The sequence below is a fragment of the Geospiza fortis genome, unplaced genomic scaffold (genome assembly GCF_000277835.1).
Source record: "Geospiza fortis unplaced genomic scaffold, GeoFor_1.0 scaffold888, whole genome shotgun sequence".
Taxonomy (NCBI): Eukaryota; Metazoa; Chordata; class Aves; order Passeriformes; family Thraupidae; genus Geospiza; species Geospiza fortis.
The window spans coordinates 274069-287219 of NW_005054577.1; the positions used below are offsets into that span (position 1 = coordinate 274069).

The 13151-nt window shown below is 37.0% G+C and overlaps 1 protein-coding gene across 1 annotated transcript in view; it reads left to right on the forward strand.

Moving 5' to 3' along the window:
- Nucleotides 1–13151, forward strand: part of HGF (hepatocyte growth factor) — a 44474-nt gene that overhangs the window by 2215 nt on the left and 29108 nt on the right. The window contains exons 3-6 of the mRNA XM_005429791.2: nucleotides 4192–4304; nucleotides 4909–5023; nucleotides 9168–9310; nucleotides 11085–11205. Of these exons, the coding sequence (XP_005429848.1) occupies nucleotides 4192–4304; nucleotides 4909–5023; nucleotides 9168–9310; nucleotides 11085–11205 (492 nt within the window). The remainder of the gene's footprint in view (nucleotides 1–4191; nucleotides 4305–4908; nucleotides 5024–9167; nucleotides 9311–11084; nucleotides 11206–13151) is intronic.

The window sequence follows — 13151 nt, forward strand, 5'->3', positions numbered from 1 at the left end:
TACATGCCCTGCTGAAGTTCACTGGCAAGTACTGTGAATCTGATACAATGGAATCAAACCTGGGCTGTGGATAGCTATCCTCCAGCATCTGCTGTCTCTTAGAAACACATCATGCAGCTGATCACTTGTCTGTCTTGTACACACTCTCTACTATTTTTTGGAACAAATCACCATCATTTTTCTGATGTATTAGACTTACATGATCCTCCTGGCCTCTCTTAGTCTAGACCTTTAGCAATCAATGAAAGGCATTGCAGAAGATCTTGGAGAGAGTGGATGACTTCTGTACTGGTGAGTACTGGGCTAAATGTGAGCCTGAACTTGAAACATAAAACAGTTTTGACAACTGGTACAAATGGAAGCTGGATGAAATGTGACAACAGATATTCTTCCTTGGCAGAGAAGGTTCTCAACTGTGATTAAATTCTCCAGTAAACCTTTAATTCCATTGCAAGATCTTGTTTGGATAATTCTGTACTCTGTTTATATGTATAAATAATGAGCAGAGATAACTTTTTTAGATAGAAAATATTTTCCAGGCGCTAATACTTTTCACCTGGTGCAAGCCACACCTTTCCTTATTGACAGGGCTTCCACTGATGTCATTGCCAAAAGGATCAGGTTTTATTCAATACAGCAAGACATCCTTGAGTACTGATGAGCAGCAGCAAGAAGTATTGCCAAATTAAGTATCACAGTATAAAACAAATCCTGAATAACTCCAAGAAAACAACAATTTTATATTCTAGCATGAGTTTAGGAAAACTGTCTCAAGCCACTTGTAGTTGCTCCAGATGTTATGTTTTGTGTTCTGAAAATAAAGAGCAAGTTAATGTATGTGTCTAGTCTCTTTTATAATAAAATTAATTTAGAGTCTCTCAGAATTTTTAAAATGTTTTCATGTTTTGTAGCTTTTTTTTTTTTTTTACAAAGTTCTGATGGATATCTTAGGGGGAAATTTCTCCCTTATAAATCAATGCAACAACATAAAGGAGACATGAGGGACTTTGAAAACACAGCTTGGAAAAGCCCTGTTCACAGGTAACAGAATGGCAATCTGTCATGCAATTACATTACACTGAATCTGGAGGAGAATTGCAGATCCTGATGACTTACTCTCTGAATTCCTGCTTTCCCTGGTGGGCTTTTAGCTGGGAAGGTGCTAAAAACCTGCTTTAGCAGAAGAGATGTAGGTGATGAAGTCTTGCCTGTGCTACCATTATGCACAGAGTGCATGGGGTTTTCTTTAGAGGGATTTCAGAACATTCTTGTGGTTTCCCTTTTGGCCCCATATGGATCTTTTCGTAGTGTGAACTGTTCTTTGATGCTACTGTAAACACACATTTTGCATGTGTTCCCTTTTAAAGGATCCAGTGTTTACTAATGTTTCCCCTTTATTCCTAGGATCCCTGTCTTTAACTTCATACCAGTGCATGGTTATTACAAGGTGAAATTTGTTGCCAACTGAAATGAAAACCAATTAGCTTCCTGCCTGCTGTGGGAGCATTCTAAAATAAGTAACACAAAATGACATTTTAAATGCTTGAAATATGAGACTTGAAATTTCCTATGTTTATTGACATTTTCATGGCTTGATTCTTGTACTCCATATCCACGCAGCAGTTCTCCATCACTTGGGTCACAGCACTGATGTTTTATTTTCTGTATGTAAGCTTTATGTAAGAATTAAAAATGGAATTGCTTTGTAACATAATTGTGACAGTAGTACTGGGAGCAACAACATCTGTGCCTGTGCACTGTGAGGTACACAAGCAGGAACAATGTTAAGTTTCTTTTTTGCCAGAAAGTGGTAAAAGTAGCAGATTTCAGGCACTTTTAAAGTTCAGGTACTCGTTATTTTCTGGAGGAGGGGGGAAATTAAGACAACTTTCTGTTTCTTCATTATAAGTTTCTGTGTCATATGCAAGTAAATTTTGAGTATTTTATTGTCTAATCATTAATCCTTGATGGTTTTAACTCTAACGCTTTTTGTTGAAGCTGATATATGTAACTTTTGAGAACAGATACCTCCTCTTTTCCCTTTGCTGTCATGCTTGCACAGATTTTGTTCATTTCCAGCTGAGTTACAAGATCCTTATCTAGACTTGTTTCTTTTTCATAACATTATTCCTAAAATCCTCCATCAAAGAACTGAGATTCACTTGCACTGTGTTTTTGACTCCACAAATCTCTGAGCCTCTTTTTCTGTCTTCCCTATCAGTTTCTTCAAGCTGCTGCTGCTGCTGAACTGTTCTATTTCTTTGTTTCACCACCCTTAGCAGTGAAACTCCCTCTGTTTTCCTACAGTCATCCTTGGGGTTTTTCCCAAAACAAACCCTATGGATGAAAAAAGTCACTACAGTTACTCTCTTATTTACTATACAGGTGACTTTTGCAGGTGTGTCTGTTCCTTGGCTGCAAAATTGTTACTGTCTTATCCTTTGTTATCTGCTTGGAGTGTCTGTATTTACCCAGGAAGGGATTTCAGTATAGACAACAGAATTTCAGCACCTGCAAGAAAATCTACAGACTACCTCATTACAAAGAGAAACAAAAAAAAAAATTGTTGTGATCGGCAGTATCAGTAGAAGAAAGTCCAAGAATTTGCTCAAATATGTTGACTTTGGAGGTATAAAAACCCTCCAGATTTGGGTCCAAGAAAGATTGTTGCAAACTTTTATGTGCAGAACTGGTTGAAGCCAAACTGGAAAGAAACCAAAAGGCAACTGAAAGGCAAAAACTGGAAGAATAGTTTGTAAACAGTGCATTCTGCATTCCCACTTTAGGAGGGAGGAGCAGAAACGAGAATGTAATTGGAAAGGCAGGAAAGGTCAAGGATATTTTTGTGAGTGATGGAGTTAGAGGCACTTGGATATGCTCAAATTTGAGAATCAGCCAGAAGAGAACAGAAGGCTGCACAAGGGCAGAGGGATGAAGGTTAACAGGTTGGAAACATTTGGAGTCAACAGAGTAGAGAGAGCAGTTGGATGAAAAATCTGTTTGGTGATGGAAACGATAATGAAGAAGATGTTTGAAAGACAGAAGACTGGGGAGATTGGATAGGATCTTGTAGCATTTTTAACTGAAGCCAGCAAGATCTCACACAGAAACTTGTATGGTGAATTAAATGAAGATCAAGGAACTTTTTGTTGAAGGATGCAGTGCTGAAGAATATGGCATAGCCAAAGTATGGATGAAGTGTAAGAAATCTGTGTGACTCTTGGATATTATCAAGTAGTGTTAAAATGCCTTCTCAGATCAGAATAAAATATCTCAGAAGGTACAGGATGAGTGACAAAACTGTAGATTTTATGGTAGACTAGAGGAAATAATGTCAGTTATTTTTTATTTGGTTCAAATGAAAAATTAAGGAAAAAAGTTGCCCCCTCCAAGGCGGTCAACTGTGGTTTTAAAACCCTTTAAAATATTTTACCTCTAGTTAAAGACTATCCTTTCAAAACTGTTTTAGGAGAAAACAATCTGCATTTTTAATTTCAAGTATTGAAATAAAGTGTTTTTACTCTGTGGTTTTGTTTTTCTTTCTTGCCCTCCCCCATACCTAGTCAATTCAGCGCACATTGTACTCACTCCTAGAAGGCAGTTTAAAATAAGAGAAAAAAACCAAAAGAAAACAAAAGCGAGCAAGGAAAAATTCTAGGTACACTACCACAGTTTATTTTATTAATAAAATATAAATAAAAATAATCTTGTTTTTAAACAGTCTCTGTTGTTCTAGGCAAGAAACAGATTCCTTGTGCTTGAATTTTCCTCAATCCATCAGTGTGAGATACTTAACTATTTCAGAGGCATATTGTAAGGACAGCAAAGATGATGTTTGAGTCTTCACAGTTCTTTTCTTTTTTTCTCTCCCAGGGAGCAGCATAACTGAGGACACAAATGCTGTCTCAGTCACATTTATCTAAGTTTTAAAATAAAGATCTTTAATGACAAGGGAACTCTTAGATTAGTGTGAACAACCAAACTGGTATTTAATGTAATGACCACATCAATTTAATTTCTTTGTTTCTTTGCTCTTGTCAGCACAGTTGTGGGTTTAAATAGTAATTTGGACTGTTTCTCTGACTTTCCCAGTAAAAATAAATCTGATGTCATTGCATGCTCCTTGGCAGGCCATGTGTCATTATTATAAACCACACAGAGATTTTTTTCTCATCCAGATTTTCTTTGCAGGGCCTTTGCTTATGACAGAGTTACAAAACGGTGCCATTGGTTATCCTTCAACAGCTTGACAAATGGTGTGAGAAAGAAGCAAGACCATGCGTTTGATCTGTATGAAAAGAAGGGTAACTGATTTATTTACTGATTTTGTTTTCCCAGCTAGGGAGGGGAAAAAAAACCCCTGGGGTCAGTCAGTGATTTTTTGGCTGTAGGAACATCCTGAGCATGGGTGCTTTCATGCTTGAAAGCTGCATCCTACAGTTTTATTTACACATATCCCGAGTTTGCTGTCATGCAAATTTGTCTACATATATGCTGGTGGTCAGTTTTCCAATCTACATATTCACCTACTGTCATACATACTAGTTTCAATTTTGTACTTCAGTTTACTACTGAGCAGCTCACTATGAGCTTGTATGAGTTACCATTTATTACTTAATATTGCTCTTATGTACCTCATTAATGAGTAAGATACATAAGTCCTCAGACATGGAGTTTTTTTCAATCAGATACATTGGAAACATTTCCAGGATTTTTTGGGAGTCAGATAGTGATCAATATTTGGGAAAAAAAACCCCATAGGCATGTATGTCAACAAATAAACAGTATTTTGAAGATTTAAGTAGGTAAATGGTAATAATTATATTATTTTATGTAAAAGCAGAAGATGAGCTTTAATTTTTCACACATAAAACAAATCCCTCATTTTCTTCTCTTTTATTTCAATAGATTATGTCAGAAATTGTATCATTGGAAAAGGAGCAGACTATAAAGGAACAATATCTGTTACCAAAAGTGGTATCCAGTGTCAGGCCTGGAATTCAATGATCCCCCATGAGCACAGGTAAGAGTTCAGGAGCAGAGACAATGGGAATAGTGCCCAGACAGCTTCCATAAAGCATAAGAATTTATGGGAAAACTAACATTAGAAAACAAAATCTCTTAGGTATATTCTTGCCTTTCTCCAAGAGATGCCATTCTCCAGATCCCAGAAAATCCCTATCTTGGACTTTCTCCAAAAAGTTCTCTCCTAATGCCAGCCTGTGTGTCTGTATCTCTTTCTTTCCTGTGTTTTTTTTTTTTGTTTGTTTGTTTGTTTGGTTGGTTTTTTTTTGTTTGTTTGTTTGTTTTTTTTTTTTTGGTTTTTTTTTTTTTTTCTTAGCTGTTTATATCCTTTTGATCTCTTAGCTACTGGCAGAAACAAAACATCTGCATTATTTCAGCCCAGGGCCTGGAAGTTCATCACTGTTTTCTAATCAACTCCTAAGGAATAAGCAATTTTGAAAACCACAATATTAGGAAGCAGGGGATAGTAGACTACCTATTTGCTTAGTGTACAATATTGTTAGTATATTTTGCATAGTTACTGTCAATTCTCTGTTATTTATGAAATATGTTACTCTGTGGAGCACTTAGGCCAGGCAACAAATCCATGGAAAGGACTGAAGAGGCTTTTCAAATCCTTCCCTTCAGATTATACAAGCTAAACACTGAGGGAGCATGCACAGGACTTATCTTTTCAGAGTAGGATCTGGTACAGTGAGAAGCTGAGGCCAAACTTACACCTTGAGAGTAAATCTAGTTGAACCCTATTGGCTAAGGAAAAAGAGAAGAAAGCCAAAACCTGAAGCCAGGAAGAGTAATGGTAAAAACAGATTCATCCACAACAAATGTTCCCAGAAACCAGTTAAAGGACTACAAAGTACTGGTCTATCTTTAACCAGTACTCTTTAGACACTTTTGTACTGGCTTTAAGTAAAACTTTAAGAGACAAAACCAGAATGTCCTTTCACCCATAAGCTTGCTATCCACATTGCTGCCTTTTGCTCCAGACTCCCAGGGTCAGCAATTTGTTTAGGAGGAGCCAAACTGGAGATCACTGGTGAGGAACTGGGCTGTGCACTGCTCAGTCCTGTCCTGACCAAATCTATCCAGTGTGCAAGAGGATATCTTGGAACAACATTAAAAGACAAAGGATAGTTGAATTCTGTCTTCTTATGATGTGTTACAAAGCTGAGCCTCAGGCTTAGACTTACTGGACTTGGCTCTTACAGTATAGATGGCAGTGTCTGCTCTTCAGTTTGGGACTGTTCTGTTCTTAACTGGGAGCATACCATAAATACCACCAGATCCCACAGCAACGACTTCTTGAGACTCAATACCTTGAATTCGATATCTTCATCTTTCAGAAGTGACAGAATTCTCAATCATTATAACCTAAGCAAAAATAAGCATTTATTCTACATAATGTACATGTGACTTTCTATAATTAGAGAAAGTGTCTGGATAGCACATATTACCACTAAGTTGCATTTTAATACACAGCATACACACAGTTTTATCACACACCCAGTTTTATCCAATGCATTTGGACAGCCACTCTTCTATGATGAATTTTATGAGTGTGACTGTTCTCCTGCCTTGTGCAATGGGTTTAATTTTTAAAAGGTCACCGGATAAATGAGGTGGCTGCATGCTAATTTTGTTTTTCAACATCAGAAAATATGATTTCATCATCAGAGACATGAGGGAGGTGGGAAGAAGCAGACAGTAGTGGTGTGTTTGGAACTTATTAGTACAAAAGGCTTAGCCTTGTAGGTTGGTTTTTCTCAACAGCTGGTTATCACAAAGTGCCTTGGAAAATAAATCCCTTTTTCATATTTAAAGGAGAAATGTATTTTAATGATTTTGAATTATATTTCTAGGAAGAATTGAAACATCTTGAAACTTTAAACTTTTGCTTCAATCTAGCAAGTCATATTTTTATTTGTATTCCATCAGAACACAGATTCCCAGCAAAACTCTTTCTATTATTGTCATCTCCAACCTAGTACAGATTTTAGGACTCTTAGAGAGTTTTAAATTAAAAAGTCCAATGTAAAGTGGTCTAAAAGAGAAATGGTCAAAGAGCAGACCAATGCTTTGTAGACTCTTGGCTAGTTTCCATGGCTTTTGTGTGGTTGAATCTGTTTTTACCATTACTCTTACTGGCTTCAGTTTTTGGCTTTTTTTCTTTCTTTCCTTACCTAATGGAGATGAACTAAATCATCAGTGTTAGGAGTGGCCCTTTCTTCCATTTCTGGGTAGATCTTTACTGCAACTCATCTTTTCCTCTCTCAAGAACTTTGCTTCAGTACCTGTTGAAGCCATTTATATATCTGACCCATCTTGCATCCCTAGTGCTAATCATTTAGACTTTTTCTTTTTTTTAATGCTCTTACAGTACGTCTGATGTAATTTGAGATGCCTTTTCCCTATATTTTCTAATGAGCAGAAAAGTTAAATAGAATATTCTAATAGGCACTGACATGCCACTTTAACCCATATGCCCATGTGAATGTCTCATCAAAAATGTTCACCTGAGAGTCTTTAATTAAAAAAGTTTAAGATACTTTCATTATAATACTACAGAGGAAAAAAAAGAAGCATCACTTTTACAGGCATCAGGAATGACATAAAAATTAATCTATTCAAGCACCAAAAATAAAAAAGCATTTTTATGTGATGTTTCCATACTGCATTGACTAGAACCACCATGTAATTAAAAGAGATATTTTTCACTTCAGTTATTTCAAGTATTTCATTAATGGGAATAAAACTTGAATAAAATGTCATGCCAAAATTTTCTTCTTGTTTCTCTCTCTTAAAGCACTTAAAATAAAATATTAGATACTTTTAGAATAAAAGGTCCATTATTTGTATTTCCATCAAAGCTTAAATACCGATTAAAAAATGGAACAAACTTATCAATCTCAAAAATTAAATAAATTTATTAAGTTCAGTTACGACTTTTATGTGATCACCTATGCAATTAGCCCAGCATTTCAACTAACAAAAAAAACCTTCATGAGACAGATCTCTGATTTTTAGGTGCTTTCTAACTCCAGAGATTTAGCTGCTGTTTAGTATTGTTGCGATGTAACTGGTAGAGAAATGCCACTGGATTTGACTGCAATGTGCAGCCTGAATGTGGTCATGAGCTGTTGAGGTGACATTGAACAGACCAGCTCTGGGGTTGGGTTCCTTACTATGGGTTAGCTGTTCCTTATTTTGTGGAGTAAATAAGCTAGCATTATTTTTATGTGTAAATATTTGTATATCTCTGTTATATAAAGTGTGTGTGTGTGTCACTGTGTATGGCATGATTTCTCTAGATATAAGCACATACTTTTACAGATACCTGAGAAGGAAACGCCTGGATCATGGACTTGTTAAGTCAGCTGAGGTTTTGTTAAATGTCTGAACACACACAATGCAATGATGAGTGGGTCTGTAAGTAGCAGACCCTAAGGTGACTTGTGGCAGAGCATGAAGAAACATGCTAAATGAACATGAGCATTTTTTAGCTAAGAACAGCTAAAATGGCATCTGGGGAAATCTCTTGTGCTGAAATACAAAGCAGTCCCTGGTTTCAGGCAGTGAAAGCCTCTCAGTGAGGTGCAGCACAGACTTGGTCACACTTGCATGCTGCTGCTGATCAGTTCTTGCTGCTGCCTGACCAGGGATGCAAAGAGGTTTCTCTGCTTGTAGGTTTCACATTGTAGGTGAGCTCGGAGCCCAGCTGGACCTGTTGTATGTGCCAACATGCACAGGACAGACAGCCCTCACCTGGCTACAGACCCAATCAACCCCTATGCACCCAGAGCTCCTGAAGGAGAACACAGTGCGGGCTGGCAGGGAGTGTGTGACTGCCTCTGGCTCTGCCCTAGATAGTTGTCTCTGGACAGCTGAGGAATGGGTGTAAAACTCTCTTGAGCACGCTATGGGCTAGACAAATTGTCCCAGATTTAGGCCATTTAGGTTGAGTAATCCCAACTGAAGATGTGTATTTGTGTACGGACAGATATTTGGGTGTGTGCGTTTGCTTAGACAGGGTGGAGGGAGAAGGAAGCAGAAATGTGATTGTTTCTAACTGTTTGTAAAAATAGTATGATTAACCCCAACCTTTGCATGCTCTTATACTGTAATGATTGTCATTTTAAAACTAGCTTTTTGCCTTCGAGCTATCGGGGAAAAGACCTGAGGGAAAACTACTGCCGGAACCCGCGGGGGGAAGAGGGAGGCCCGTGGTGCTTCACCACCAGCCCAGAGACGCGCCACGAAGTCTGTGACATCCCCCTCTGCTCAGAAGGTAACCCAGCGCAGCTCCTGCAGAAAGCTGCCTCTGCTCAGCTGGCAGCAGCCGCACGGAACTCCCAGCAATCACTTGCTCGTGGCCTTTAGAGAAAGAATAGGTGATTTCTCAGTGAGTGTAACTCATATAGCGAGAAAAGAAGTTGTTAGAGGAAGAGAAGATCTTGTGACATTCCAGTATGCTGGAAGGTTTCAGGCTCAGCAGCTTTTTTCAGGTTATGGAGGAGCTTGAACGATGAAGTTGTGCTGATCACCCAAATGTGATCCTTTTTGCTGGTCTAGTCTATAGTGAATCCATTGCAATTTCAATATTGCTATGTGATAAAATCATCTAGCGCCATTCCATGGTAAAATCAGCTTTTGGTCTTCTTTTTGATGAAAATATAGATACTGGATTACAAGATGAAAGCTTAAGATAAGCATGCATTTTGCTTTTTGAATAAATACTGTAAATAAGTATAACTCTTACCAAATCCAACCCCATTTGACTTTCAAGTCACAGAATTTGAAAGACACTTTATATGCACCATTGCGTTTGTTGACTTTTAAGTTCTGTTTACCTCCAAATTAAGCTCTTATATCTTGCTAATCAGCCAATTCAGTTCCAGTCAATCAACCTATTTAAATCTTCAAGATAGGATGCCTTTAATTTTCCTGCTAAAGTGTCACATGCAATAGCTATGCTGTCCTTAGGAAAGGAAGAAGAGAGGGAGGGAGGGAGGGAGGGGAGGGAGGGAGGGAGACTGGATGGAAGGGAGGAAGAGAAGGAGGAATAGAATAATTTACACAGAGCTTGAGAATTTGTTAAAATCTATCATCTAAAGATAAATTTATATGAACTGCAAATGGGATATTTGACATGATGGTTTGTGATATCTGTAATTCCCTAAAATAGCATTTTCTAAATGATCCTTCCTTACAATTACTGTAATTTGGGAGTACTTGAGAAGTTTGTCTACAGTAAATTCTGGTGATTTTTTTTTTTATATTTTCAGACCTTTCATTCCAAATTTTGTTCAACAATGCTTTCGAATTCCTTTGGTAACTTTTGACCACTCTTTCTCCATGCACCCTATCCACTTTCCCAAACTGAAAACGTATCTTAGTTTAAGCTGCCAAAAACCATTATCATCAAAAAGATACATTATCATACATAGCTGGAAGTGCTGGTTATATAAAGAGGCATACTTTACTGCACTGAAATTGGGATTTCGCCAATATTCTGCACTTAAACTTGTACTGCAATTATACTGTGGCTTAGAGTGATTTAGAAAAATAAATGGTACTAATTAGGTAATATCACCTTTAAAAAATACTTCTTCCTTACCTATGTGTCTCTCTCTCTCTTACTAACCGTAAGTAAGGATAGTAAAATATTGATAGGAATATGAATGCCCCTCTACCTGCTTTGAAACTGGAAGTGTCCTATAAAGTGATAGAATATTTAAGCATCTGGATTAGCATTAACAGACAAAATTATATTCCAAAGGCCATTACACATATCAACCCAACAGAAGGATATAATTTTTTAGTACCTCTTTAGGTTGATATCATTATATAAGAGCAAGGACACACTGGGTTTTTTTAATGTTAATTTCTTTATTTCTTTGGTTTTGGTTTTGGTTTTAATTCTTTGTGGGTTTTTTCTTTTTTTTGGGGGGGGGGAGGGGTTTGGTTTGGTTTTAATTTGGTGGGGTTTTTTTTCTTTTTTTTTTTTTAATGGTATAAGCATTAGTGTAATAAATGACTAGTGTCCATTTTTTTGTTCGTAGTTGAATGCATGACCTGCAATGGAGAGAGTTATAGGGGGCCAATGGATCACACTGAGACAGGCAAGGAGTGTCAGCGCTGGGATCTTCAGAGACCACACAAGCACAAATTTCGTCCAGAGAGGTAACCTCTCCTACCCCCAAGCAAAACCATGTGGTCATAATTTGAAAATTACGCACATTCTGGAACCAGCTGAGTAAAACTAGCGTTAGCTCCACTGAAATTTATGGAGTTCACCAGTTTTAGATGCTTGGGCTCCTGGCCCCTGGTGTAGGCTGGATACTGAAACAATGGAGATGCAGGATGGAGAGTGGAGGCTGTTTTGTGCAGTTCTGGTTATGTCCCGTGCCTGGCTAATGTACTAATGCTGCTAATGCTTTAATTGATCAAAAATTCCTCCCTAGTTCATTGAAAGTAAATAAATAACTTCTGAATATTTCTGTATGCATTGGTATGCAGCTGCAGTCAGCTTATATTCCTTAATCACATAGTAAATAATGATTTAAAGTAATAAATTGTTGTTAGATCTCTTAACACAATTGATGAATATAAACTTCCAATATTGTCAAGTAACAATATCCTCCTTTTTTGCAATATAGAACAGCTTTAAAGCTGTAGGTGACCTTCCATAATAATCACATTTAAGTATCCAATTTGTGTGACTGAACTGTTTGACCATTACATCTGTTTATTCACCCTGGGAAAGGATTTAATCATTCTGTTTAGCATTTTATGATCATGGATTTCTTTATTAGACTTGTTTTCCTTTTTTTTTTCTTTTTTTAATTTAGGCACTGATTCACAGTGCCAAAAGCTGAGTCAGAAATAGCAAGACAAATTTCATCCCTGTTAGCGTTTGTCCTACAGGGCCAAATTCATCCAACTACAAAGGGTCATCTATAATACGCACTTCTGAAAGTATTGTGGGAGGGAGAGGCTGGGAAGGGGTTAGGCCACACAGGAGGGGGTCTCTGTTCATCTCAAACTGGACTACAGTTTCATTTTAGTTTTATTCTGGATTTTGGATTAACTCCATTTATATATTGTTTTGAATAAACTTAAACTGCCAGATAAAGACTTCAAGAATCAACAAAATGAGAATAATTAAGACCTTCCACTGAAAGTATCTTTTTAAATGTTAAAGTGTTTCACCAGATAAAGCATTCTTTTTGTTCTAAGAGATATGGGTACTAGTAGATTTTAGAAAGCCTGATTATTCAGCAAAACATTGAGGATCTGGAGTTTTGGAGCTTATGTGGTATAATCTCTTTTTTCCCTTGGCTTGGATGATCTGTTTCATGAATAATAGCAGTCTATCCCATTGTTCTGCCACAATAAATATTTTGTATTAGCAGAGTGGGACTGAAGATAATCTGTTTCTGAGTTCTGCCATGCACTTACGGTGTAATCTAGAATAAGTCACAGAAACAGTTTTGTTCCTTTGGAGTGAAACATTTATAGAACTCATGGGTACAAACAATAATAATTTTACTGTCAGGAGGAAATTTCTTTTTTTCCATTAATTTCTGATTGTTTTGCAAAATGACTTTTCAGACTAACCACAGTCTTACGAACAGTCGTCTTCCTCTTTGAAATAATTCCTTCTTCTTGAAAGTTTTCAGACAGTAATAAAGTGCTTTTGTTTTTTTTTTTAATCAAAAAGCAAGCTGTCCAGATTGAACTGACTCGAGTGGGCTTTCAGAATAGTAATGTACTCCAGCATATTTCTGATACACTGATGTTAATTAGCTCTGTGAATGGTCACTAAAAGTAGCAGCAATTATACTTTAATTATACCACATTTTTAAAATGCTGAAGGTTTTGGGTTGCTGGGTTTTTGGGTTTTTTTTTTAATAGTTGTATAAGTTGAAAATAAGAGAAAAGGTCTGGAACAAATGACCCATTAAAACATACCAGTCTCTAGAGACACTTAGAGTATATCATCCAGGTGTAATGTAAATAACCTGTAAACCAGGAAGGATTATCTGGACAGATTTAAATCTATTTTCATTTATGGCTTCATCAGTTGCAATGATGAAGAAAATGAGTAAAGATGGTAATCTTTTGAA